A 27,703-nucleotide genomic window follows, 5' to 3' on the forward strand; every position below is an offset into this window, starting at 1 on the left:
TAGCACACTATCCTTGGAGTTGGATCAGCAGGTTTGATGCTGATGATCTTTTATTTGGGAACCTTCAACAGACCAAATGAAGCCAATGTGAAGCACCTAAACCCTGCATTATTTCTAGCAGCCAGCAGGAGGCGACGCCTGTGCTTTCGTCCTCTTATAGAAGCTCACCTGAGGACCTGGTTTTGTGTGTTTGTATTGTGACAGTCTGCAGGAAGCTTCTGTCTCTTTTTACTGATTTATCAGGTTGTTGAAGTGAAGGATGTTCTGTATGTCTGTAAACGGTCTGAATACACAGGACAGAAATCCAGTCACAGCTTCCTCTTCATAAATGAGTGCTGCAGCTAGAGTACTGACAGGGACTAGAAAGAGAGAGCAGATTTCTCCCATATTGGCTTCTCTTCATTGGCTCCCTGTTAAATCTAGAATAGAATTTAAAATCCTTCTCCTCACCTACAAGGTCTTGAATAATCAGGCTCCATCTTATCTCAAAGACCTCATAGTACCGTATCACCCTAATAGAGCACCTTTGGCAGATTGTGTACAGCTGGCATATCTGCAGCCACTGTATCCATGTCAATATGAACCAAAATATCTGAGCAATGTTTCCAGCACCTTGTTAAATCTATGCCACATAAAAGGCAGTTTTGAAGAAAACAGGGATCCAACTCAGTATTAGAAATGTGTACCTGATGAAGTCTGGTATTAATTGTACTCTATATTTAAGTTATTTATAATTATCCATCCACAGCATTATTCTGTAGGTGGTGATGAAATGGGCTGTTGGATAAATTTATGTCAGTCAGGAGAAAACACCAGAAACTTACCACAAAGTTCCCGTTCAGCCTCAGACTCGCGCTCACATCCTCACTGCTCCTCAAAGATCAAAAAATAGCAGGAAGATGAGCAGACCACTGCTCCTCCTGGCTGCTCTGACTTTCTGCTGCTGCATCGCCTCTCTGCATGGTGAGAAAATATTACTGAGTTCAACCAAATTTGATACATTTTCATCTCTCTACTGAAGTGGACAAATACCTCCAACATACCATTTTATCTTGAGGTGATTATTTTATTCATATATCCCAGGTTTTAGCATCAACGCGTGCCACTGCAGACGGACGACCCTGAGACCGGTTCCTCCTCAGACTGTCAAGAAGATTGAGGTGACTCCTGGTTCGGGACACTGCTGCCGGACTGAAATCATGTGAGTGTTCACCGCTGATTTCGAGCACTGCAGTAATTCTGACTTACATCCAAACAGGGATGAAGTATAACGTGTATTTCACTATTATCCTGTACTGAAATCTTTATTTTACTGGATCACAGTAAAATAAAACTTTTGATAGAAATGTAAAGGAAACTTATAAAAAGACATCAATTTGAAATACTAAGTACATGTCCTTGAAATTGTATTTAAAGTAGTACTTTTATCTTTGAGAAATACACTTTATTTATTTTGTGTTTTAGCTACAAAGCTACGGCATAATAATTCACATGTACTGGATTAATCTAACTTTCCTAAAGTGTGTAGTCTTTATGAGTTAATCACACACATCATGCATTTAAAAGCTTTTAGACTCAGAAAAAGAAAATGAATGAACTGTGCACACGGTGATAAACCCGCTGCACTCTCAGGTTACAGTATTATAACTTGCACTGGTGTGATGTCACAGTGATGATGCAAGTTTAAGTGTCCACAGACCCTAAACTCAGAGACAACAATAACACACACATTAGCAGATGATGAAACTAATATTTCAGGTGCGGTCATGAACAAAATCCCCGATGACTGCAGAGTTTGGTGTCAGGGAGGCGTGTCATCGTCTCCATGCTGATGATTATAGGAGCAGAATTTAGAGGCTGCCTTGTTCTGTCTCAGCTCCCCGAATAAAATTTGCATTTTATTGCCTGCAGAGGGTGTGCGTGTGTGTGTGTGTCTGTTTGTGTGCGTGTGTGTGTGTCTGTGTGTGTGTGCGTGTGTCTGTGTGTGTGCCTGTGTGTCTGTGTGTGTGTGTGTGTCTGTGTGTGTGCATGTGTGTCTGTGTGTGTGTGCGTGTGTTTGTGTGTGTGCATGTGTGTCTGTGTGTGTGTGCGTGTGTCTGTGTGTGTGCATGTGTGTCTGTGTGTGTGTGTGTGTGTCTGTGTCTGTGTGTGTGTGTCTGTGTGTGTGTGTCTGTGTGTGTGTCTGTGTGTGTGTGTGTGTGTGTGTGTGTGTGTGTCTGTGTGTGCGTGTGTGTCTGTGTGTGTACGTTTGTTCGAGCGTTTTATTTTGAAAGTTAGTACACGTAACGTTTGTGGGCGTGTGTTCTGGTCGAGCCGGTTTGACGTCTCTTTACGTCCCAGTTACGTCACCTGAACGATGCGGAAGTCGAAGTCACCGTGGAGAACGTAAACTAATGTCAAGCGAGCACCTGGAAACCGAGCAAAGAGCGGCGGAAGCGTGAGAAGAAGGAGCGGCGCGGACTCTCCACCTCCCGCTGGACTTTCATTGCTTCCGCCATGCACCGTGCTTCACTTAGCTAGCCGTTACAGTTACTCCTCCCGCACTCCGCCTTTACATCTGTCGTTACCGACACCGTTACCGTGAAATGGACCGCGCGCGTGACCCGGAGTCCGCGGCGGTGCTGCCGAGCTGCCGCGCGGGTCTCTGAAAGCTGCAGACCCCGCTGTAGCCCGTCCCGTCCCGGAGGTAAGTGCACGGCGTGCGAATCTCCTTTGAAAAACATGAAATTTTAAGATAATTCCGTCATTAATGAAGTTAAACAGGAGGCGGAGCAAAGCTGCCGGTGTGCCCCGGGGCAGCAGCAGCTGCCGGTTATTTCGGGATACACATTAAGCCAGAAAACAGCTTTTCCTTCAGTACACTTTAAACTTTTGCACCCCTCCCCGTGCCTTTCTAGGATGATGGTTCACCCTGCTGAGCGGTGCCAACAGCAACGCCAGACTCTGGAAAAGCCCACATTTCAAACAGGTCAGTGCCTCCGAGTCCATGAAGTACGTGCCGAATAGGAACACGTGAGCCTGCGGTGTAAAGAGAAGCTTTAATGTGACAGGAAGCGGTGCGAAGTGTGGATTTTACTGAGGGCGTGCTAAAAACACGCATTTCTGAAAGGAGTTCGGGGTTTCTGTCTGCTGCCCAGAGCAGCGGCTGTCAGGGCTGGAAAAAAGCAGCAAAAACCGACTTTTTGTTCTCGAAAAAGCTCCTGACTCTTAAATAAAGTTTTCCGTGAGCATGTTTAAGTTTCCGTGCGTCTTATGGATTAAATTATAGGTAATTTACAGCCTGTTTGGAGCGAGTCCCCGTCAGGATCAGGATCAGGGATGTGCGGTCGGACCACCTTCAAAATGTCAGTTTGGGTTTGCTAATAGTCCGCAGATAATCTTAAAAGTGGGAAACTCCGACATGCATGAGAGACTTTATGAAGATATTGTTTGGTCTCCGTGATTTGTCCCGGATCCGTGGGCTCGCTCCCCAAAGGCTCACAGTTCATTTCAGTATCACTTTCATTACTGATGCAGTTTCTTTTTGATGCTTATCATTTGATCTCAGAAATAATAATCATCAGACTGCATGTTTTACATTTTTATTTCAACACAAAATGAAAAAACTGGAAGACAGGTTTTTAATTTTTGTTAATGCCGTCGGGTCCTTCAGCTGAAGCACGCACTAAATCATCATGACCCTCCATGTAAGGCTAGAAAACACCCTCTGTGATCAGGTTTTTACTATAATAATAATAATAAAGCGTTTAATCAGAAAAATAAAAGCAGATTATTAGAGTCCCGAGGACTCTGTGAAAGCTCTCTGATACAAGCCTTCAGAGGAGATTTCAAAGAGGTCACTGACTCTGCTGATCTGATTTCCTGCGGCACGTCGTTCGATAGCTTTGGGGCTCCGACACGAACGACCCGTCACTTTTAGTTTTTAGTTTGTGGAGCAGATAAAAGACTCGAAGATCCTCCATACAGGCTCGTCGTTTATTTTGGAGGTGAATCTAAATGATTTCATTCAGCCTGTTAAAGAAGTCCATCTGAAGTTTATCCTGAAGGAGCAGCTTTTAAATCATGTGTTCTGCTGGAAGTTTTAAGTCTTATAGAAGATGAATGCAGAGGTTTCAGGAGCCCGCCCTCAGAATCGCTGGCCTGATGTGAGAGGTGTGAATGGCTGTCAGCCCAGGGCGGGGCCTTTCTGTGTGGAGTTTGCATGTTCTCCCCGTTCCTGCGTGGGTTCTCCGGGTACTCCAGCTTCCTCCCACAGTCCAAACACATGCAGTCAGTGGAGTTAGGTTACCTGGTGACTCTAAATTGCCATCCAGCCAGAAACCCTCTGCACCTTTTGGACGAGGAATGTGGACCCAAGGCTAACCTTTGAAGGACGCCACACTTTAGAGGAGAACGTGGTGGAAGAGAACCGTTAAACCGCTCTGTTCCTTCTCACTGCTGCAGTCTAACAGGAGGCAACGATGATGCTCGAGAACCAACACAGTCCCTCACTAAAAGTCACCTGAGTGATTCGCTCACACGCCACGTGAAGCAGAGTTTCAGCATGAATACAGTCGCTGATGTCATACAACGGGAGGAGGAGCCCGCCGACGGGAGGAGGAGCCCGCCGACGGGAGGAGGAGCCTGGTGACCCTTTAAAAAAAGCCTCTTTGTTGCCATTTTGTGTCTCTTTGGTCGTCAGAAGATCGTCACATTGTGTCCTGCTGTGCTTAAACGTGTGTGCCATCGTGCAAAAATTAAATCTTTAAGCCTGGTATCCCGGGCGCTGGGGTGGCCCAGTGGGTGAGCGGGTACGCCGCCTCGTGTCCGGCCCTTTGCTGCGTGACTTCCTGTCTCTCTTCACTGTCTGATAAAGACAAAAACCATCATTTGTCCTCGTTTCCTAATAAGTAGCAGCTGCAGTTTGGTGGGAAATAGAAGCGAAGTTGCTGGAGTTTAATTTTCAGACAAAAACAGCAGGAAACCTGCGCTGTAAAAAGTTCTGAGTATTCTTCAGGATCCAGGATCTTTGCTCCACATCAGGATCAGCAGCTCTGAGGCAGGTAAGAGGACACGTTCAGGGCAGTTTGATGTGTGTGTAACCGTCTGCATGTCGACTGTAATTTGCAGCTGTGTGTTTGGAGGCTGTGTCGGAGGCTCCCGTCCTCTCGGCTCGTCTCTGATGCGATCAGAGGAATAAAAAGTTAAAGACCGATCAGCTGATCGAGTTTCGGCCTCGTGTTACAAACCTCACTGCGCCGCGTTTAAAGGCTTCACTCAGGCCATGAATGAAGGAGTATGAGTTACTGCACGTGTTTGTCTGCGGAGGACAGGACGAGCCGGGGTCATGCACATCTGGGCGTCATGTGACACACGGCCCGAATTTAACTCGGAGCACGATTCAGTCTGGAGTCCCAGAAGAGCGCCCCCTGTGGAGCAGTTGATGAGGATTTAGAGGTTTGCACCGTGGTGTAAGAATGGTGCAGACTCTGAATTATGATGTAATCCACAGTGTGATGAGGTCACAGCGTGTGAGCCAATCCTGCCGCGGTCACATGTGACATCACAGTTTAATCAGCCTGGGGCTCTCCTGTAATTCTGCATATTATCCCGATACTGGACGCTCTGACCAGGTCATCACACCCCCCCCCCCCCCCCTTCCTCCCCCCACCTCTCCTAAGCTGCCTTCTGTCACAGCTGCCCATCATTGGCTGTGAAGGAGCCGTGTCTGCAAGCAGCGGAGGGCCTGATTGGCTGGCAGGCTGTCTGGGAGAAGGAGGGGCAGGCGGGGACATCAGCTGATTGTTAGAGATCGGAAGTGGAGGTGGAGGAAGAGGAGGAGCCCAGCGGAGTCGGTAAATCCACGATGAGCCGGCTCTGCTGCAGACAACAAGTGTTCAGAGAGGAAGAGGAGGCCGAGGGAGGATAAAACCAGCTGTAACACAGAGAGAGGCAGGTTACCACGGCAACTGCAGCAGCAAGGACACACAGGTAAGGTTACAGCCGGACGTGTGTGTGTGTGTGTGTGTGTGTGGTTTTGTGTGGTGGATTGAGCTGTGCATGGTGGGAGGAGGAGGAGGAGGAGGGAGTGATGAGGGAATCCTATTAGCAGAGTCCAGGAAAAGAAGGGCTAACAGTGCTTATCAGTGTGACACACACACACACACACACACACACACACACACACACACACACACACACACACAGTGATAGCATGGCAGGAATATGAAGGTAGGTAGGAAGTAATCCAACCTTTTACTGAAGTAAAAATAGTGCGATAGAAGTACTTCATCTAAAATGTTAAGGTAACACTTATAGCTGAGCAGCTTCAGTTCTCCACAGCAAATACCACCTGTGACCAAAGGCTGGCTGATACCTGCAGTTTCCACCACATATGACTCATTAATATACGGTCCAAACGCTGTGATTATAAAACTCATTTTGAGGCTTTTGCTTTCTCAGTCAGGAGCTGCTGCAGTTTTCAGGAAACATTCATGAAAACACAAACGTTGCCTCTCAGAGTGCGGGTGCTGTAACCAGCTGGTTACCTGGCTGGTTACCTGGCTGGTTACCTGGCTGGTTTATTTGGTTTCAGCGGTTATTCTGGGTCCGAGCAGACGATTTTAAACAGGAGTGACTCAGTGTGAGAACATCCAGATTTATGTTTGTGTCAAGAGTCCAGCAGCTTTAAAAAGAGAGATTTTCACAAGAAATAAACTTCAGCCAATGTTGATGCATAATTTTAACCTTAACTCCTTAAGTAATGTACAAAAGTCTTGAGCCACCCCTCATTTCTTCATATGTTACAGGAACATGGGAAATGGTCGCAGTGACTAATTGAAAGGTACATATGAAATCCAGCCTATGAGGCAAACACAGAGTGTGTACAGTTGCTCAGAGCTTTACAGTCAGTGTTCATTGTGACCTCCTTTATTCTGAGCTCTGAGGAGCTTCCTGCAGTTTCTTTCAGCAGTCTGCAGGAACAGTTCTCCAGGCTTCTTGGAGGACCTTCAGAGCTCTCCTTTGGATGTTTCTGCCTTTGGTTCTGAGGATCTCACGCTGCTGCAGTGATGCTGAGGTTCGGGCTCTGCGGAGGCCGATCCATGACTGATGGAGGTCACCTGTGTTGTTGTATCCAGGGATGCTTTTACAGTGTGTTTGGGATCATTGTGAAGCTGCTGCCAATCAGATCTTATTTCATGGAGGATCAAACTCTGACCGTACTGTTCTGTGTTCATAATAACATCAGTTTTAATGAGATCTCCAACCTCACTGACTGAATGCAGCCCAAACCATGACAGAGCTTCCACCGGGCTGCGGACTCTCACTGTTGGACCTCTCCTGACCTCCTCTGTACACACTGATGATGGTTTGGATCCATCAGACCTGCTGCTGATGTTCAGCCCAGTTCTTGTGTAATGTGGCAGACCTCAGCCTTTCCTCCCTGCTCCCCTTCCTGAAGAAGCTTCCCGACAGCCGCCCTTCCTCTGAGACTGTCTCTGATGAGGCTTCAGTGAGCAGCAGATGATCAGCTGAAGGTCAGATGCAGCTCTCAGGTCCTGTCAGGTCTTTGCTGGATTTGTTCCTGTTTCTGAAGGACGTGACTTTCAGATCCGGATCATCTGCTGTGGAGTTTTTAGGCCTCACCCTTCTTCTTCTGTCCTCCACGTGTCCAGTTTCCTCTGATTTTGAAGCACACCATGCTGAGATATTTGCAGCTAACGGCTCTTTGGGAATCAGCTTGTTGGTGCAAAAATCCTATTTTATGTGATCTTTGGTGTTGTTCATAGATTCAACTAAAGAAACAGATGATGTTTCTGTGACAGGCTGCTGGGAACAAACAGCCCAAAGATCCAGTTCAAACTGGTTCTTGGCTCGGCGGTCTGTGACGTGCACACACAGCACTGGTTCATCCTCTGAGTTTGGAGCCTTTTTATGCTTCAATGAGTCACAGGTCAGAGGTCAGAGGCTTAAATAAAAACTGGTCAGGTACGAGGACTGGACTGAAGATGAGTGAAAAAGCAGCCGATGTCCAAAGAAGAACTTTGAAGAGCTTCAGAAAGCTGGAGAACCCTAACGTCTGGCTGCTCCGAGGCAAAATATAAAGAACTGAGGGAGGCTCAAAACTTTTGCACAGTGCTGTGTACTTTTAAACGGGACTCGACACAAAGCTGTCGAGTTTACATAAATCTAAATAAAGAACAAGTACACACTGCATCCGTTAGCAGTGGATGTTTAAGTATCCAGAGAAGCTGTGATGAGTCTATTTTTATTAGCATATGCTAATCACTGTCTGTGTAATGTGGGCTGCTGCTGTCATGGAGCCGGGGACAGTGGGTACCAACGAGTGAAGGAGCTGCCACAGCGCCTCGTGTGGTGGGTGAGGGGAACTGTCCGTAACCCTCCTCTGAAATTTAATTTACATTTAATTAAAATAAATAAAGATGATTAATAAGTGTTATCGAGTACTCGTGTGGTTGGGGTCTATGGAGCTAAATTGGGGCCATAAAGTTTGTTCCAAAAAAACAATTTTGAAACTGAAAAATTATTTTGAACCTGGAAAAAAAAATTTAAACAGGAAAAAAAAAAGTTTTGCAACTGGGGGAAAAAAAAAAGATGAGACTAAAGAAAAAAATTTCAAAACTACTTCTCAGATTCAATGTTATTTTTTGCACTTTCAGATTTTTTTTTGCCCGGTCACGGCTCACCATCCTCGGATACAGGGAAGTGAGCTGTGGCCGGGCGAAATCATTCAGCATCCCGCCCTGGAGCCCCGAGCTCCCCCAGAGCCGGAATGAGAACATTTTCACTCGCACGGCCCCAGGGACCCTCCCCGAAGAACGGTAAATATTTCAGTGGGCGTCGGACCATCTAAAATATGAAGTTAAATTTAAACGTCAGTCGTTTTTATTCAGAAAATCCACTCCCTTTGCATGTGGTTTCATTGATTTAAGGCTCACTTGCCACTTCCAATATGGCGGACTAGCCAACGTATGACAGTGACGCGGTCCATGTCATGCTGTTTCTGTAACTGCTCAGGTATCAACAGTGAATGTGTCTGTTTTCTCTCCATCTCTTTTTATTACCTGATCACTGCTAGCGCCCGCACATGAAGACGAGCATATGTCTATGAAGGAGGCTTCTGCGTTACTTTGAGAGCGTGGGAAATCTCCAACACGGACTTAAAATGCTGTGCAAATCTGTCAAGCTCATATTTTTTCCTCTGAGATTCGAGTCATGTATTCATATAAGCTGCTTGTATCAGTGAAGCATATTATCTTTCAAAACCAATCACATACATTTAGAATATCAATGATGCGTTAGAGACATTTCCAGTTCATTATTAGTAGTATTAAGGTTAATATTGTTTGTTGATTTTATATATATTCTTTTCTTAATAGTGTGAATTATTATATCTTTATTTATATTTATAATAACTGCGGCTGCTGTTACACCCAAATTTCCCCTCTGTGGGACAATAAAGGCTGTTTCTTCTTCTTCTTCCCACGGTCCCTGAATGCAACAGCTGGGACCATGTTGTTCAGCCACTGTGCTGAGCTGTCAGTCATGATTCCACACCCCCGTTATCTGAGGCTCTGCCTCCACGCCAAAACAGGGCCAAAATCTGAAAGTGCAAAAAAAAAAAAATCTGAAAGTGCAAAAAAAAAAAATCTGAAAGTGCAAAAAAAAAAAATCTGAAAGTGCAAAAAAAAAAAATCTGAAAGTGCAAAAAAAAAAAATCTGAAAGTGCAAAAAAAACTTGAATCTGAAAAGTAGTTTTGAACTTTTTTTTTCTTTAGTCTCACATCTTTTTTCTTTTTTCAGTTTCAGAACTTTTTTTTTTTCGAACAAACTTTATGGCCCCAATTTAGCTCCATGGGGGTCCTTTGCAGTGGTCGCTGTGGGACTAAACTTTATTTTATGGCGCCTTTCAGAGAGTTTTACAAAGAGGCTGAAAATAAAACCGTCTAAACAAGGAACTTAAAACAGTTTGAAACTAATGAGCAGTACAAGAAATCATTATAGTATTATCATTAAACTTTAGTTGAATCAAGAAATGAAGCTAGTTGATAATAGTTGCACAGTTACAGTGGCAGCTAAGGGACGTTTCAAACATGGCTATAATATCATGAATCATTGAACCAAGCTTTCACTCAGTAAACAGGTTTCACTTCATTCCCTGAACCTCTTCCTAACCTCGGTTCTCTCAGCGAGCGTGGATCAGGCAGGGTGAAGACGGCTGCAGGCCGAGGTCAGAGGTCAGGAGGAGCCGCTGCTCATTTCTGTCCTGGTCTTTGAAACAGACCTGATTTAATAAACGAAGCATGAAGCAGAGGTCTCCTTCACGTCCTCTCGGGCCTCATTGAAAGCTCAGGAACTCTGAGTTCATGAGCGAGGAAGGACTCGTGGATCTGTACGCCTGCGACGTGTCAGTGCCCGGAGCAGCTGCAGGAGTTTAAAGACACGTTCATGAAGAATTTCATTTTGTGCTGATCGCTCAGCAAATCGCTTGTTTTTCTTTTAATTTGCTGCAGATGGAAATCGATGTTTTCCAGCTTCTAAATGCGAGACAGGCGTCCGTCTCCAGGCTGCCCGGAAAAAATAATGACTTCATAGAGAAAACAGTTTACAGACTGCAGCTCACATCGTTTCATTAGTGACTCCACCAGCGTCTGATTTCACTTAGGAGCACTTTTGTTTACTCAGTGTAAAGTATGGATTTAATGTGTACAGAAAATAACTCATGAAACCTTTCAGATCTCAGCAGGACATAAAACACTTGATCCTCTCACTGTGACCGTCTCCTTTTTGAGGCTTCAGCGTTCACGCTTTGGCTGCCATGGATGGGAGGGCGGAGGCTGTACGGGAGCATCACACACACCTGCTGATCAGAAACATCCCAATAACTCACCAAAACGAGTCCAATGAAGCCACAGCAGCCGTATGATTGGTCAGATAATGTCATAAAAACGCTCCAACAGCACAAACACGCTCCAGAGGTCCAGTTCAGGGACTCCAGTTAGCTGAGGTGAAGCCTAGCAGACAGCTAGCAGCTACAGCCGCCTGTGACACCATCCACCTGTCAGTCAGAGAGGCCACGCCCCTAATAATTCAAACTTTATTTAACCAGATGAGTTATACAAACCCCCCCCTCCCCGTACAGCTGTTATGAAGGAGACATTACCTCCAGACACCAAAGCAGTTTCTGTATCAGCTGTAAACATGTGGACTCACTGTGGCGCCCCTGCTGGACTGCAGAGGAACTGCAGGGTTTGGCACAGGTTTAAGCCCATGGGTTAAAGCTTTGTTTTTGTAGTGAAACCCCAGCTGGACCCCCCCAGGTCCCGTCCCGCTCCGTTTTGGAGGTCATCAGATGAAAGTGGGAGCTGCTGTGACAGTGATGAGGACTGAAGTCTGAGCAGCGGAGTCGTCGCATTCAATAAACTCAGAGTCACTGCAGAAAGTGGTGTGTGGGGCAGTGAAGCGGCGCTCTGATGATCCCGCTCTGAAGCTGAAGCACCCTGCGGCCTGCAGCAGCTCCGATACATCAGAATAATCTGAGTTTAATTATCATTAAAATGTTACACACTCGCTCCGAGACAGGAGGACAAATTTGTGTCCAAAGTGAGTGAAATACAGTTTATGAGGAGGAGAACAGAAACGCCATCCCATTAAAGACAAAAACAATAGAAAACAGTAAAGAAACTTATTACTGATCAACTTATTATTGTGTTACTTTAAAGCTCATTGACGGGTTAATCAGCTGATCCTTCTGTCGTATAATCTGTAAAGTTAGTTTCATTATGAGAACTACAGAGTAATACTGAGACCGAGGCTGAAATCGGCACCAACGCCTGCCTTACGCTGACGTGGTCCCATCGTCCCGTACCGCCGTCCCCGCGGGGAGCTGCTGATGCCACCGTGGTGAAAGCTGTGGTGTTCAAACACTGTTCAGGTAACAGGTGAACAGGTGTAGAATCTACATCGAGATCAGGGCTGGGGCAACAGTGTTTTTCACACTTATTTTAGTCATTTTTTTGGTAACAAACACCAGAATGAAGCAGGAGCAGCGTCACACCCCCACCTGAGGTCAGAAGCTTTTTCAAGCCCAAAGTTACAGGAATATAAGCAGAACAAAAACACAACAAATCAGATCGAGCAGGGCGCCTGAGCCAAAGTCCGGCTGAGGAGTCAGTCTGTTCAGTTACAGAGATAAAATCTGTGAGCTCTCCTGTTACTGCTTTATAATTACTGATAAGAGCTGCGTGGCTGCAGCTGTCGTGGATTAAAGAAGTCAAAGTTCAGCTGGAGGCGATGGATGGAAGATGTTTTGATGTTGCAGGTAGCTGAAGGTGGACGCTGTAGGAAATAGGCTGACAGCAGCTTAAGTGACAGAAAATGACTTCACCCGATAACCTCAGTGTCTCTAACATCCTGCATACCCCGAGCCGAGGGGGGTCGGGGCAGCCGAGGAGCTCAGCCATCTGCTCTGTGTGTGATTGTGTTGTTTCCTGCAGCCTCTTGTGTTTTCATGTGACTTCAGCCTGTCCTCGTGATCCAAACTGCTGACCTACCTCAGTGAGCAGCACAGAAACTTAGATTTACTGTAAATCTGAACAGACACAGACAGGAACTGTAAAAAGACGAGAATAGAAAAACTGAAGTGGCCTCTATGAGGCAGTTAAATGGAGCGTGATGTGAAACAGACCTTCTGCTCAGAAGGTCCTCTGGGCAGGCTGTGGAGAAGCCATCAGAGGTCATAAAGTAGCTGCTGATTCCTCACCTGAACACCCTTCAAGCTGCTTTTCCTCCTCTATTATTAGACAAATCAAACTCACATGTGTCACTTGGAGCCTGCTGGCCCCCGTTCTCCTGCCGGCCTGTTGGAGGACGGCCAAGGGCATGAGTGCACATGTAATTACCACAGAATTTAGGCTGAAGACGAGGGCGGCAGTTTTTCCATTCTCAGCATTGCCAGATAATTACCTACACACGAACCACCAACAGAGCTTTCCTCAGCTGCTGTTTTGATGACTTTGCTCCTGAGATCTCCCATGGGTGCCTTCAAATATCCCTAAAGCCAACCAGAGCCTCCTTTAAGGCCCCTCATCGCCTCATGTTTAGCCATAATAACATCTCAAAGCTGCAGTAGATTATCCTCACTGACTAACTGATCTGCAAAATGAATGAATGTAAATAAAAACTTTTAAATGAGCGATTGAAAGTCTTATAAGTACTTCCAGCACTCCTTCTCGGGAAACCTAGTAACGTGGTCCTAAAGTGGACTTCTCCTGCGTCTCCTTCCTCTCAGATATCTCCCGTTTCAGGGCTGGATGTTCATATTGAGCATGTTTCTAACAATGAGGACGGTAATCCCTGTGAGCCAAAGGTTCAGACTGCTCTAAACACTCAGTTTATCACAGCTTTCTACTCTTGGATCTTAATGATGTCATAGAGAGGGGATACCCCTAATATGGTCATTTTTGGCCCATCTGTTTATTAGTGGCAGTCAATCAGGGCCAGGTTGTGTTTGTAAATGAATTAAACTGGTTCTCAAACATTTTACCTGGTAAAATAAAGGTTTAAAAAAAATCAGTAGAATGTTGCAGTAAAGGGGAGGAGCTAAAACATCTGGTGTCAGGTGTGGCCCAGTATGACAATGCAAAGCTACTGTGGTGGGGTCCAGGAATAAAAATATGGAGCATGTGTGCTGCGGCCCGGGTTCATGTCCCGACCTGTGGCCATTTACTACGTGTCTTCCCCATCTCTCTATCCCACCTTCCTGTCTCTCTCCACTGTAACCTACTGAATAAAGCCGCAAAAGGCCAAAAAAACAAAATAACTGGAGCTGGAAACGAGCACCTCACTAACGGCTAGAACCTAAAACCTCTGCAAAGCCCCCAGAACCTCCAAAGGGATACTTTAAAGTTGGAGATTTTAATGTGGGAGTCTATGGGGAGTCTGGTCAGGTATCCCTTGGAGAAAAAAACAAAATTAATAGTTCCTGTTAAATATATAAATAAATAAGATGTTTGGGAAGTATATAAAAAAATATCCCGGCCTGATTCTCCTGGCATGCATGCTTGATTTGAAATGTCTAAATACCTCATCAGCAATCCCGAGTTTGCTTTAAAGTCCACGAGGACCTCTTTAACGACCACAGCACAACATTAGATCACAGTAAGCTAACGGGCTGAACACGACTGCATCACTGTGTGCAGAACTGTAACGTCTGTCATTCACTGAGGTGGTTTGCCCTCGCATAACAGACGTGGAGGTCTGTGAGCTTTGACTCTGATGACTAACTCATGAGAGCTCTTTGGTTTCTCGTTGTATCAGTGAACCAGTTAGTCTGAGGACACATGCTGACCTAAATACAGGATTCACTGAGAGCTGATGAAGCGTGCGGTCAACCATGATCATCAGCCTGAAGGTGTATAGTTAGTGGGGTGGAAAGCCTCTTTCAGTCACACTTTACTACATGAGATTTACACGTACAGTCAAACTCACATCATCTGCAACAGTAATATAATACCTACTTCCTGTTGATGTTAAGAGAAGCTGCCCTAAAACATTAACCAGGACCAAGAAAAGGCAAAAATGTGGTGTTTGTGTATATTAGCTGGCTTTGCCTCCAACCTGAATGTGTTTGAATGCATGTTTGAATGTGCTAATGTCCACTTGGGTTGAACTTTTGTTTGTAAATGACTTTTTTTTTTTTTTCTCTCAATCTATCGTCTGATTTTTGGGGAATGCTAGGCAACCTGAATCTCTTAACATCCACTACGTCACTAGGGACCAATCCAGGCTTGGAGGGTTTGGATAATGCCTACCTCTTTATAAAATAAAAATGTAAAAAAGCTTTGAATACAAACACAGTGATACCAAAAGAAATGCACAAGACTTTATTTCAGATGTTACATTGTCTGATTTCTAGTTTAGCATGTGCAAAAAGGAAACCTAACCCTGCAGAGGTTGGCATAGTGGATGGTTTAGAGGTTGATGTGGGTGCTTTGAGATCTTGAAGAAATGCAAGCCTTAAAACAAAACTAATATTTGCAAATCAGCATGAATTCAAAGTTTCTTAGAAGATAAACTGTAATATTAACTTTTAGCTCTTTGTCTGCATTTCCTGCAGGTTCCTGTAGGTTAAAGAGATGATGTGCAGATGAAGGATGGAACTCAGTCCTACCTCCGACCCTCATCGAAGATGTTTGATGAGTTCTGCGCTGGGCACCAGGACGTCTATGGACCATTTGCATGTATAGCATAGGTCCACAGTAGGAGGCACATTGGAGCATTTTAAGTGAAGGGCAGACATGTCCCAGGCCGGTAAAGTCCTCCACCTGTATGTTGAGGTGAGGTCTGTTGCTGAGGAGGAAGGAAAGGTGCCAGGCAAAGAAGATGAGACGAGTCATTTGATGCTTCAGTGTCCCGATGTTCTCCCTCACTCTCAGAGGAGCTCTGCCTACTCCAGCCGTAACCCCAGTCCAGATCTCTCCCCAATTCAGCATCACATGGGGGGTGAGAACCACAGCTTACCCCCCTCAAAGACCTCCTTCAGGCAGTCGGACAACTTCCAGTTCAAGAACGCTCACTCTACAGGGTCTAACACCCAGCTCCACCACAAAGATGTATTATATGACAGTTTTGGGCAGTTACTTGAAGTCCTTGCACCTGGAATGAGCACTCCAGGCCACCATGGCTCACTTGGACACATCAGTTCCTCTGACATGGATCCCTACCAGAGAAGGGTGTTTATCTCCCCGTCATCAACATCCTCTGGGAGGCTGACTGTACCCTCCACACCAGTCAGCAGTCGCAGGTCCTGCGAGGTCCCAGGGGTGGTGGGTGAGGAGGGGAAGAAATCTGTGGTGTCCTTTAGCTTCATAGAGAAAGCAAACGTTCACAGCATGGCTGGCCGCCGAAACTCACTGTGCCAAAATGAGCCAGACTATCCTTTTAGGATGGAGGGGAAGGTGCTGCCCGCTCACCTTCGGAAGAGGCTCAGTGATCCAGTGTCGTACAACGGTCATCTGTCACAGGGCGACCCTTTCCTCAGTCACCCCTGCCCGACTCAGAATAAACCCCCACGAGGCCCGCCTTACCTGCAGAAAGCTAACCTCGATGCACTTGCCAGAGATGCCACCTACAGGGCCCTTGAGGAGTTTGGATCTCCAGAACTTAAGCATAGATTTGGAGGTCATCGTTTGGAGAGTCAGAGTCCCACCCTGCCAAGGCATTATCAGCCTCCTCGCTGCCGGTCTTGGGGGGGGTCACCTGTCCTGCCCCGCAGCACCCTCACCCTGCCATCCAAGACCCAGCTCATGGAACTCGACAGAGGGCTCTCCCATTGTTCAGTGAATGGATTACCCAGAAGTCCTGCCTCTGACCATCTGTGTGCCCATACTGACTACTCATCCTCAGCAGATCCAGCCTCAACACTTCACTCCAATGGCCCAACACCAAGCAAACAGAGGCCATGGATAGGCGATGAGAGCCCCAGACAGTCAAGTAAATTTCACCCACCATTACCAGCAGGGAGACCCACGGACATCCAGCATGAGGCTCAAACTAATCTATTAGCCACCAGCACTTCCTCCAGACCTGGGAACACCCATCACAGTGCTAATAGCACCTATAATGCTAATACCACCAACACCAGCCATAGTTCCACAGATGGTACACACAGGAGCTCAAGCAATAAATTGAATTTAACCAGCAGGAGTCCCTACAGGTCATCACGCTGCAGTAGCAGAGCCAGTGATACTGCGAGTCCTGTCAGTGGCAGGAGAAGCATCTCCCCATCCTCAAACGTTGATGTGGCTTCTAAGTTAGCTTTGGAGGCTACCAAACTCTCCAGCATTTTTGCAGAGAGACGCAGTCCCTCTCCAGCTCCTCCTCAAGCTGAGTCCTTGCGGTCTGAGAGGCCCAGGACTGAAGGTCCATTCCTGAAAGAATCACAACCATACACTGCTCTTCATGGACGGAGCTCCCCAGAGCTTTTGCAGGTGGACAACCGGAACCACAGCTGGAATACGGACAAACCAGGACCTCATACTAAACCGGGACGTATCTCTCCCATCTCCTCACAGAAAGGCCTCTCCTCACCAGCATCTCCAGCCATGCCTGCTAGGTTGCACCGTGCAACTGCTTCTCAGTCACCTGAACTGGACCCACGGCAGAAACGGAGCTCCTCACCCAGTAAGGAGATATCCTCCCTGCATCGCTATCAGCCGCCACAGTACACTGGCGGTCGCAAATCACCTGCCATGGAGCAGCGGCATTATGATCACCTATTTGACAGATCACCCAGGGATAGCCCTGAACTCACCAGGAAGCCTATCTCCAGACCAAATGTTGAAGCTCTGCCTGCGAGCTGGACCTCCAGGCAGCAGGAGTCGAGGGAGAGTGTTTCGGTTCAGGACAGGAGTGAACTCAAAGAAAACTGCAGTCAGTCATCCTCCAGAGTTTACATTTCAAGCAAAGAGGAGTGTCATAAAAAGGATGGAGGCGATAAAGGAGCGAAGACATCGGTGCAGGAGCGCCAGTGGTTGGGTGTGGGCATGACCAAGGATAAGAGAGAGGAGGTTCATGACCACAGCGGGGGCGCTGGGTCGTCCTCTCAGAGCTCCAGTGGAGTGACGGGCAGCCTGAGGGACAGTCTGTCTCCTGAAACCTCGAGCCAGTCGAGCCACGATACGGCAGATGGTGGCTCTGGGATGCAGGTTGGCCGGATGGGAGGGGGCTGTGGGTTCGATTGTGTATGAGGAAGTCGTCAAGTAGACTTTGTACCGTATGTTGGTGACGAGTCAGTGTAGGCAGGGCGAGCTTTACTGTCAGCTGGTGAAGTCGTCATCTTCACCTTGATTACAGTAAATCAGTAATGAAAGCAAAGCGTAACTCCAGCTATCAGCCGGTGTTTCAGCAGCTTCTCTTTGTGTTTTCTCTCACATGGTTTCCGTCATGAAAGAAACGGCGTTTGGACACTAAAATACGACCGCGCATCGTTTTAATGAAGATTTCGTTAAAATATCCCAACAATTTTTTTAAAAAGTAGTACAAAGCTTGTGCACTGACTCACAGCTCCACCACTTTAAGGTGTCTTCAAATGCATCTTTTGCCTATTGGTGATTGGACAGATACGTTGGCCATCAGTGATTGACAGCTGTTAGCCTGTCCTACGGTGTACCTCCACAAATCACACATAAACACACACACTACATGTAATCACACTACTTTCTGTCCGTTTCAGTCAGACATCGGTTCAGCAACAACTCTGTCCTCCAGATCACAGAAGATCGCCCAGGCCAAGTGGGAGTTCCTGTTTGGAAGCCAGAACAGGCGCTGCAGCAAAGGTACCACAGATACTGCTGAGTTGCACTTTCTGCATGACCTTTAACCCATGTTCACATTTAACAGAGACAATACAAACCCAAAGATGATGAGGTGTAAAATCAAATAAAACCAGAATGCAATAATTTGCATATTTTAATGCCGTGATTCAACTGAAAATTGCACAAAAAACTTTCATTTGTTTGATTTGGCAGATTTTTCTGCTGCGTGCCTTTCATGATACAACTGAATGTGCAAACCACTGCACTATGGATTCACCACTGAAAATTGTACAAAGGCAGCATATTAAACTTATTTAAAAGTCTGGAGCGAAGGAGTGCTGCTCAGTCAGGGACCAAGATTTCCATACTGGATTGGTCAGGGCCGGCTTAACGACTGCCTCCGGTGCTGCTGGCTGACGGGACACCGGTGGAAACTGCTACTGTGGGCTGAAGACAGAGCAAGAGGAGACGAGGAGGCGCGTCAGGCATGGATGTAATCAAGGAAGACACGCAGGGGTTAGTGTGACAGGAGGAGGCTAGAGATGGGGGGAGATGGAGGCAGATGATCTGCTGTGGCGCCCCCTAAAGGGAGCAGCTGAAAGAAGAAGGTGGACGTAGCTGATTTCTAAAAATAATACTTCTGTAAGGAATGAAGGTTGGCCTGTTTTCAGATGTTTTTCCAGCATCGTTCTTTGAGGCTCTGCTTTCCATGATGCAGGAAAAAGTGGTTGAGATGTTTGAGGCTCTGTGAATGTGGAGCTCAGGTGAGCTCAGACTGATGAATGGAGGTGTGCAGAAAGCTCAGGCCTGAGATTTCTCTCCACAGTATTCTTTAACCCTTTAACACCGAATGTGTCCCATGTGACACGACATACTTCAAAAGTGCTGCCGTTTGCGGACTTCTGGCAACAAATACCGTAATACCCCTATATGGCTGTGACGCGCAATTTCTGGGCTTTCAGGAAGCGTTTGCATTTTTTCGATAGGACAAACGGTTGCGGAGTTACGGTAATACGCCAGCTGATCAACGTTCCTTTGATCAGCCGACTCCGAGCTGATACGCCACGTCTCAATCAGCTGTTCGCCGCTATTGAGGGCAAGAAACGGGCACTTCAGCAGCAATCGCCCGGCGTTAAAGGGCTACAACAGTCCAAACCAGCTTCAGGGAGATGTTCCTCAGGTGTGACCCCGTGGACTGAATCCACGACTTTCTGCTCTGATCCAGAACGTGTGGTGCTGGTTGCTCATTTTCCTGAGATGAACCTCTGAAATAATCATGCTTTTGTTTGGCAAAGATTCTGATCAATCCTGATGTTTCTAAATTGTTTGGAGCGATTGTCCTGATCACAGGATAACGTGCAGAAGCATTTCCAATGACTCATTCATGCAGATAATATGATTTTTATTCCATCTGAAGAAGTGATGACAGAAAACTGAAGCAGGTGCATGCAGGAGTGCTGTCACCTGGATAGGCGGTGCTATCAAAGTTAAACCAGAGTGTTGTTAAACATCACGTGCTGTTGGCGTTACCTGTAAATCACAGCGTCAGCAGGCTTTCTGTTAACCAGGTGGGGCGGTGCAGGTGAATAACAGTGTTGATGCTATAATCACTGTTTACGGTGTCTTACTGACAAAAGACATCTTGAAGTGTTGGGAGCAGTAATAGTAGTACTGTAGTGTAGTAGTAGTGGTACTGTAGCAGCAGGTTAAAGGGCCGTTCTGTCTTTTCTCTGCTGCCTGTGGTGGAAACACGGAGCTCCACGAGTTCCCAGCTTCTTTAAGCCAATTAGCCGAAGCTGCAGCTTAACATAAGCTGAAAGGCTTTCACAGAGAGTACAACTCTGCTTAGCAGTGTTACTACACATCACCACTCACTTCCTGTTCTTTACGTCCTCGCTCGAAACCGGCTCTCAGTTTGAAACAAAACACACACTCGTGTTCTATTTTCTCTACTGTATTTTATTGTTTTTAATGTTTCTGCTGGTGCGCTCGGAGGAAAAGCTTTTACTGCGTCCTGTTTGTTTAACAGAGCTTAAGTGTGTTTGTCAGAGAGTTTCATGTGTGAAGTTATGACGGCTCAAACATGCAGGAAAAAATGAATACAAAGCTCCAAATTTGGATCCGCTGCCATACTTAGAATAACTATTATTTAAATCTAAAACACTGATAGTATGAAGGTCAAAGTTACTGAAGAAAGATGCTAATTTTATTTAAATTAAGTTTGTAACTACACGGTGTGAGAGCCGTGTTGGAGGTGGATACGTTTACCGTGAGGTAACATCTGTGTACAGATGTGTTTGTACTTCGATCAGAATTCAGCTTCATCACTTTGTGGAACCTCGTTTTGTCCTCTTTGAGACTTTATGGTTATGAACATAAACATCTGTTTATATATATGTTCATCCTGTAGACGCTCCGCCCACGACGCCTCCGACCAGCAGCTCGCCCAGTCCCACCCCACCCTCTTCTCTTTATCTGAAACAAGCCAATCAGAGGAGGGGGCGGGACAGTGAGGGACAAAAGCTGTCACATCACGAAGTCCAGCAAATTGAGGTGGAACTGGTGACCGCTGACTCTCGAGGCTCCACCCCCAAGACGGGCATCATCCGGCGAACCCTCAAGTACTCTGAGACGGACCTGGACGCCGTGCCGCTGCGCTGCTACCGTGAGACCGACCTGGACGAGGTGAGCTGCTCTCACCTGTTTGCATCTCGTTCGGCTTCGTATAAAACACACCCACATCATCGTTTTTTTTAACGTGTAGGTAATGCGGGCGGAGGCAGCCGAGGAGGCGGACTCGGCCTTCGGGAGTAACCGCAGCATCCTGGGAAACTCCAGATTCAGCCCCGCCGACCCCTCCCTGAAACCTCACGCGTGTGGCGGGAATGAGGTTGATGGGGAGGACGAAGAAGACGAGGAAGACGAGGAAGAAGGAGGAGTGGTGAGCTGGGCCAGCGTCAGGATGCAGGGAGACCGACAGAGACAGAGAGCCGCGAAGGAGGAAGACGAGGTGTTCAGCCTGCTGCTGAAGGGGTGAGAGAAGGGGCGGGGCATTCATTTAACTCTTGATCCTACAACAACGCTCAGCATCCTGTTTGGGACCAAATAACAAGAGTCCATAGTTGGCTTTATAGAAGTCTTTGGAGTTTTGTGTTATCCATATGCCAAGATACTCAAATTTCTTTGAGCTAATTTTAAAAGGGAAAGAACCAAATTATGTTTTATTTTGGGGGGTTTCGGGCGTAAGTTCACTTCCTTTGGTTTATTTTGTAACAGGCTAAAAACTAGTCGAGAGCTAACACGAGCGCACAGAAGCTCGTCTGTCGGCGTCTTTCCTCAGGGACGAGGAACCTTTGGAGGAACTCTGCTTCTCTGACACTGCGACCAGGATCTCAATTAAAATCTATATTTTGGAGTCGGACTGTAAGGATTTAACCGTTCAGTCTGATATCAGGATGCTTCTCTGCTTTAAATATTTGTTATCTGTTTATTGAGTTTATAAACTTACTTAAAAAATGAGTTTCACCAAGATTTCTGCTCATGTTCAGAACTTCCTGCACGTCAGAAACATGTCTCAGAAATCTGTGGATGAACTGAACTGTCCACAAATTCACTGCATAATTACCTTTATCATGAGAGGTTCAGTCACTTAATGCTGTACGAGTTCATTTCTATTCAGACCCACAGCCGAGGGAAAAGGCCTGTCTGTGCTGCAGGCCGTCCTCTGTCTGATTCTTTTTATTGGGGGGAACAAACATGTGACCTGAGATGGGAGGAGGAGGAGAGACCCCAGATTCATGTTTCTTCCCCTGTGGGGGCCCCAGACGGTCCATGCTTTAAGCAGGGTCAGAGGTCAATCCATCTGAGCTCTTTAAATTTCACTTTGAACTGATGAGACTGAGGGGGCGTGGCCATGTGCCTGGTCACTTCAGTTCTGCTGCCTGTGGTAGGACACCAACAGACTTTAACACCGTTTAACTCTGTCTTCATCAGGTCATTGGAGGCGTCCTCCGACACCCACGGTGGCCTCAAGTCTCCGATCTCCATCGGCAGCCCCCGCCGACCCTCCGACAGCAACCTGGACTCCTTCAGCCGCCATTTTGAAAGCATCATGGAGTCCCATCGGGCCAAAGGTACCTCGTACAGCAGCCTGGACAGCGTGGACCTGCTGACCTCAGGATCCACATCTGTGTTCACCTTCGACCTGCCCACCCTCACCCCGGAGATCCAGGTAGGACAGAGATGGCAGTTATGTCACTTCTTCCTGTGTGCCGGCAGGAAGTAACACTAACCCGTTTGTGTGCTCAGAGTCAGATCTGTGAGAGCGCCAAGCAGATCATCGAGCTCAGTTTTGCCCCGCTGGCCCGTCCGGACCCGTCCACCTCCTCAGAGACGTCTCGCTCTGAACTTGCCCTCAGTGCCTCGGGGGCGGGGCTCCGAGGAGGCTCCAAGGACGACTCCGGCCCTCCGGTCAGGTCCAAGTCAGAGAAAGAGTCGTGGCGTCGCTCCATCCTCAAGGACGGCTTCAGGAAGGCGAGCTCGACGCCGGCGCTCCACAGCAGCCCCAGGTGAGTCAGACCGTCTGCTCGCTCATTCTGCATCCGACCCCCAGACGAGGCCGGAATACCAAACGGGAGCGGCAGACGGCCGCCCCGAGGCTGCTGTCGCTCTGACGCGATGTGGACAAAGTGTCTCAGTCTGGGAGTCGTTAGCAGTCATTCACATGTCCGGCATTTTAACAGCTTCCTGTCAGAGTTCGGCTTTCTGCTGCAGCTGCTTTAGATTTGTGTGAGCTGCTCCAACATCCAGTTCTCCATCCAAACGTTAACGCCCGACAAACTCCTCCGTTACATTACTGTTGTTACATTACTGCTGTTACATTACTGTTGTTACATTACTGCTGTTACATTACTGCTGTTACATCACTGTCATGTTTCCTGCTGGAATGGGACAGTAATGTAACTTTAATGAGTCTGTTTTTCTGATCAGAGAAGCTTTTTATGTGACGTTCAAGAGCTTTAAAAGTCTCCACTTACTTTTAGACGCTGATCGTGGAGTAAGGAGCTTTGTTGGAGGTCTGCGTATCAATGTGTGTGTGTGTGTGTGTGTGTGTGTGTGTGTGTTGGGAGTTATTGGCTGTGTTAATTCTTTAACTTTAGTTCATGTGAGCTCAGAGACGTAATCTGCAGATTAAAGTGATGAGAGCTGCAGTGACACAGATCAGGCACAAGGTGGCAGCAAAGACACATAATGTGCTTACAGCCGAGTTTGGTGTGTGTGTGTGTGTTTGTGTGTGTGTGTGTGTGTGTGTGTGTGTGTGTGTAGCCTGAGAGTGCAGACATGCTGTGTTTGGGGTTTTGCTCAGTCAGGACATTTTTTTAGAGACTTTTTTTGTCTTTTTCTAAATCTGGAGACTTTGGTTGGTTCAGCCTTCATTCCTGCTGCAGCTGCTTTTAACCTCATTTTATTTTCCTCCATTTAATTCTGAGTAATAATCAGGTGTGATTCACGGCTTCGGCTCATTAAAACACTAAAACTGCAGCAGCATTTATATCTCACACACGCCTCATTAACTAACACACTTCAGTCAGTGACCTGAAGTAATCTGCAAACTGACAGCAGTTACAGTTACTTCAGTTACTGGAATCACAGGAAGAAGAAAAACTGCTGACTGAAATCTGCCGCCACACGTTTGTCAGCCCAGCAGCCGTCTGTATGACCTTTGAACCTGCTCCTGACGGAAGCATCCTCATCATAATAAACTAACAGTGAAACTAATAAAAACTGATGTGAGCTGTGAAAACTGAAACTAAACCGAATTAAAAACAAATAGAAATGAAAACTAATCGAAAAATATAAAGTTTTTACTTTGGGGGGTCAGACTCGAACCTGAGCTGCTCCATTTAGCCACAGGACGCCCGCTCACCCGCTGAGCCACACCTGAAAATATCAAACCTTCAGTCTGGAGGTAACGAGCGTTCCCTGAGAGCGAGCCTGAAACACGACGAGGAGAAAAGTTTAACGTATTAGTTTCATTACCAGCTCGTGTTTCTGTGTTTAACCCTTTCTGTCCCAGATTTATGCTGAATTTAAACATTTACAGCTTCATACAAACCTCAGTTTTTTTTATACAGCACCAAATCACAACAAGGTGCTCATATTGTAGTTAAAGACCCTCCAATGATACAGAGAAAACCCAACAGAGCAAACACCTTTTAACAGGAAGAAACCTCCAGGCTCAGGGAGGGGCCATCTGCTGAGCACTGTCCTCCGAAGTAAAAGTATCATAAAGTCAAAGTAACTTTTCAAAGTACCATAAACCGAAAATACCGGAGTATCGTTTGTTCTCGGCGGCAGCTTCCTCCCCGCGGCGCCTTTGATTCGTCCGTCTGCTGCGTCGTTTCCTGTCCTGCCACCGATCCCGCCCGCAGCAGTGATGGCGAATGAACTTTCAGGGCTTAAAACCGAAGAAAGGTGAGTCACGGTTCGCCACCTGCTCCAGACGGGAGGAGAGGCTGCCGGTCACATGACCGGCTGCGCAGAGAGGGGCTGCAGTGATGCCGTCACTAATATAAAATCTATGAAGTCAATAAAAATGTTTTTCCAAGTGTCACCCAGCCTGTGATGACAGCCCGTGTCAGCACAGCGTGAGCTGAACCTGAGCGCTCAGAGACGCAGCAGGAAGTGCTGCTGCTCGTGTTCGGAGAGCCGGCTCAGGCTCCTTCAGGCAGTAAGACTGAAGCGACTGGCCTGAAGGGGGCGCTGCCACGTGTTTGTAGTGGGCTCAGACCACACATCATCAGCCAGAGAACCTGCAGCTTTCTAACGATGATGAGAGGAAAAGTCCTTTTAGAGCAGAAGAAGCTTTGTCTGGGGTCCAAAGGATTTTCATTTGTTGTCCCTGTGAGGTGAATAAAGCTTGTCTCTGCGTTTGTCTGTTTGTGTATGGATCTACCTGTGCAGACAGGTACGCGACACACACGCGGGCTTGCACGTAGCTCCGTGTGGATGATGCTGTGTGCGGGTCCATGCTGATTGGTTGAAAAGCAGGCTGGAACAGGAAAGGGAGGAGCGAAGGCGACGGCCGCAGCGGACGCTTCATCGTTTCTGACTTCAGCTCTGTGTGTGACAGCGCCCCCTGCTGACAGTCTACAGCTACAGCATGCAGACAGTCTGCAGGCTGTGCATGGGACCTGCAGGCCCAGCTTCAGTTTATCATTATCTCACGGACCATGAACCTGTTCTGACGTGTTTCTTTGAGATAAACGAGTCGTTTCCACGTTGTTATGACCTCTTACCTTTGTCAGACGCACACGTGTGCTCTGCATCGAGAACAAAGTCATTTCTTTGTCACCGTCGTCTTTCCTGTTTGTCGATGTTTGACGAGTAGTTTTGGTTCCACATCCTCTTGTGCTCCACTTCCAGCTCCACGCGGTTCCTTTCAAACCAAACCACAGCGCTCACATGACGCGCAGAAACAAAAGGGCACCGAAGCAGCTCTACTTTTAGACCTGCGCCGGTCTGTTGGTCCGTCTGTGGGTCGCGGCCGGCCGTGATGGAGGGTTTGGTTCAGCTAAACTCTGCTGCTCTGCTATTACTGACACTGTGAAGTCTGTATTTAACAATGAGTCAGCGTCTTATTATTCACTCCACGTCTTTGTTAGTTCACCTCAGGAAACCCTTAAAGGCAGAGCGTTCGGTGTACTGCACCCATCCTCGTGGTGCTGGAGACAGCAGAGGGCTGCACTCTGCAGCTTCACAACTTTGATACCAAAAAACTATTTTCAGTTTTTTAAAGCAGGAAACAAAGTGTTTTAAAAAGTTTTTGTCACATAAGCTGCACATTACACACAGCAGAGAAGCTACAGAAGATCTCTGTGATTGTCTGACACATCATCCTGATTTAATGACATGAAGTGTTTACAGACTTCTTGCAGAATAAAGATCATGTGTTCATGATCTGGCCACAAAAAAAAATAAAATAAAAATCCACCCTTCCATCATCGAGTATTACTCTAAACTTTACCACAGTACTGCAAACCTAATGTACTAAACTGATAGTATTTTGCAACCTTTGAATAACACAAAGTTATCACACTTTGTTTCTAAGACAAAACACAAAAAAATCACATTTTTTCATCCTCTTCTTCTTCCAGCTGCTGCCTTTAGGGGGCGCCACAGCAGATCATCTGCCTCCACCTCCCCCTATCCCAGCATCCTCCTCTGTCCTCCTTCCATCCATAAACCTCCTCTGAGGTCTTCCTCTTTCCTCCTGCCATGTTAGTGTATATATTATGAATAAATATAATTATAATTAATCTGTAGTTACTCCTGCCTGTGGATCCTTTTAGCTAAAGAAAGAATTCACAGGATAACGTCGGGAATCTTTGTGCTGTTCTTGAGGAGTGAAACCGTTTCCTGTGTGTGGCAGGAAGTCGCGCCGCACACAAACACATTCAAACATTCGAGGAGTGAAATGAAAGCAGCGAGCCTGCTGCTGGGAGCTTTCTGAGCGCCGGCCTGGAGGAGTTTTCCTTTTTGGCCTCGGTCCACGCCCGCGACTGGGTGTGGACGGCCGGGACTCAGATTCAGAAACGTTGTTTCCAGCACAAACTCACGCCGAGCCGCAGAGAAAGAATCCAGACTTGGAAATGAAAAACAGGATCACACCCAGACAGCTGCTGCTGCTTATTCTTCTCCCCATTCACCGCATCTACACGCCTCCCAGCACACAGCGCTCGCCCTTCCAGCTCTGCGAGGACCCCTCAGCATTCCTGTCCCCCCACATCCAGTCCTAATCTGAACCTCCACATGGCTCCTGGGAGGTCCTCTCAGGGATACACACACGCGCGCGCACACACACACACGCACGGCCTATAGAGGGAAATTCCAGATGGATTCATCCAGGCAGCTTCTCAGAGACGGGTGGAAGGAAAGACCTCCCACTCCTGCCAGAAAACTAGAAAGTCTGAAATCTTTTCAGTAAATCCTCCTCCTCCTCCTCCTCCTCCTCCTCGCTGTCGTTCATGTGGATGTGTTCCATCTGTTGTTTGTGTGCTCTGACCTCTGACCTCTGACCTGCTTTCTCTCGGTTCGTGGGGATGCTTCTGCTCTGGGAATGGAAGCCTGTTACCTGAATACTGTATGAAGCCACATATAAGCTCTGAGGTGTGGGGACATCTCGGCTGTAACAGCTCAGGTTTCTATTTATGACAAATTTTCCTTCTTTTGTCAAACATGAAGTTCATAAAGGCCGAAAGTGAAGTTTGAAACGTTTGTGACTCGACTTCCACCAATCAGACGTCACTTCAGGACTGTTTGTTTCTGCGACATCGTGAATGAGACGATAAGATTTGTTTTATGATGTCGTACTTGGACAGTATGGG

The 27,703-nt window shown here is 47.0% G+C and overlaps 1 protein-coding gene across 2 annotated transcripts in view; it reads left to right on the top strand.

Annotated features, from left to right (window-relative positions):
- Positions 1-2,906: 2,906 nt before the first annotated feature.
- LOC115793687 (PH and SEC7 domain-containing protein 1-like) overlaps positions 2,907-27,703 on the top strand; it is a 55,529-nt gene continuing 30,732 nt past the window's right edge. Inside the window, exons 1-7 of one of the 2 annotated variants that reach the window (XM_030748784.1) lie at positions 5,798-5,970; positions 15,119-17,708; positions 18,236-18,338; positions 20,728-21,002; positions 21,082-21,350; positions 22,311-22,548; positions 22,626-22,885. In XM_030748784.1, coding sequence (XP_030604644.1) covers positions 15,300-17,708; positions 18,236-18,338; positions 20,728-21,002; positions 21,082-21,350; positions 22,311-22,548; positions 22,626-22,885 — 3,554 coding nt within the window. In that variant the 5' untranslated portion in view covers positions 5,798-5,970; positions 15,119-15,299. Of the gene's footprint in view, positions 2,969-5,797; positions 5,971-15,118; positions 17,709-18,235; positions 18,339-20,727; positions 21,003-21,081; positions 21,351-22,310; positions 22,549-22,625; positions 22,886-27,703 lie in introns of those variants that run through there. The other variant, XM_030748785.1, reaches the window with a different exon arrangement.

This window comes from Archocentrus centrarchus, chromosome 15 (assembly GCF_007364275.1).
Source record: "Archocentrus centrarchus isolate MPI-CPG fArcCen1 chromosome 15, fArcCen1, whole genome shotgun sequence".
Lineage (NCBI taxonomy): Eukaryota > Metazoa > Chordata > Actinopteri > Cichliformes > Cichlidae > Archocentrus > Archocentrus centrarchus.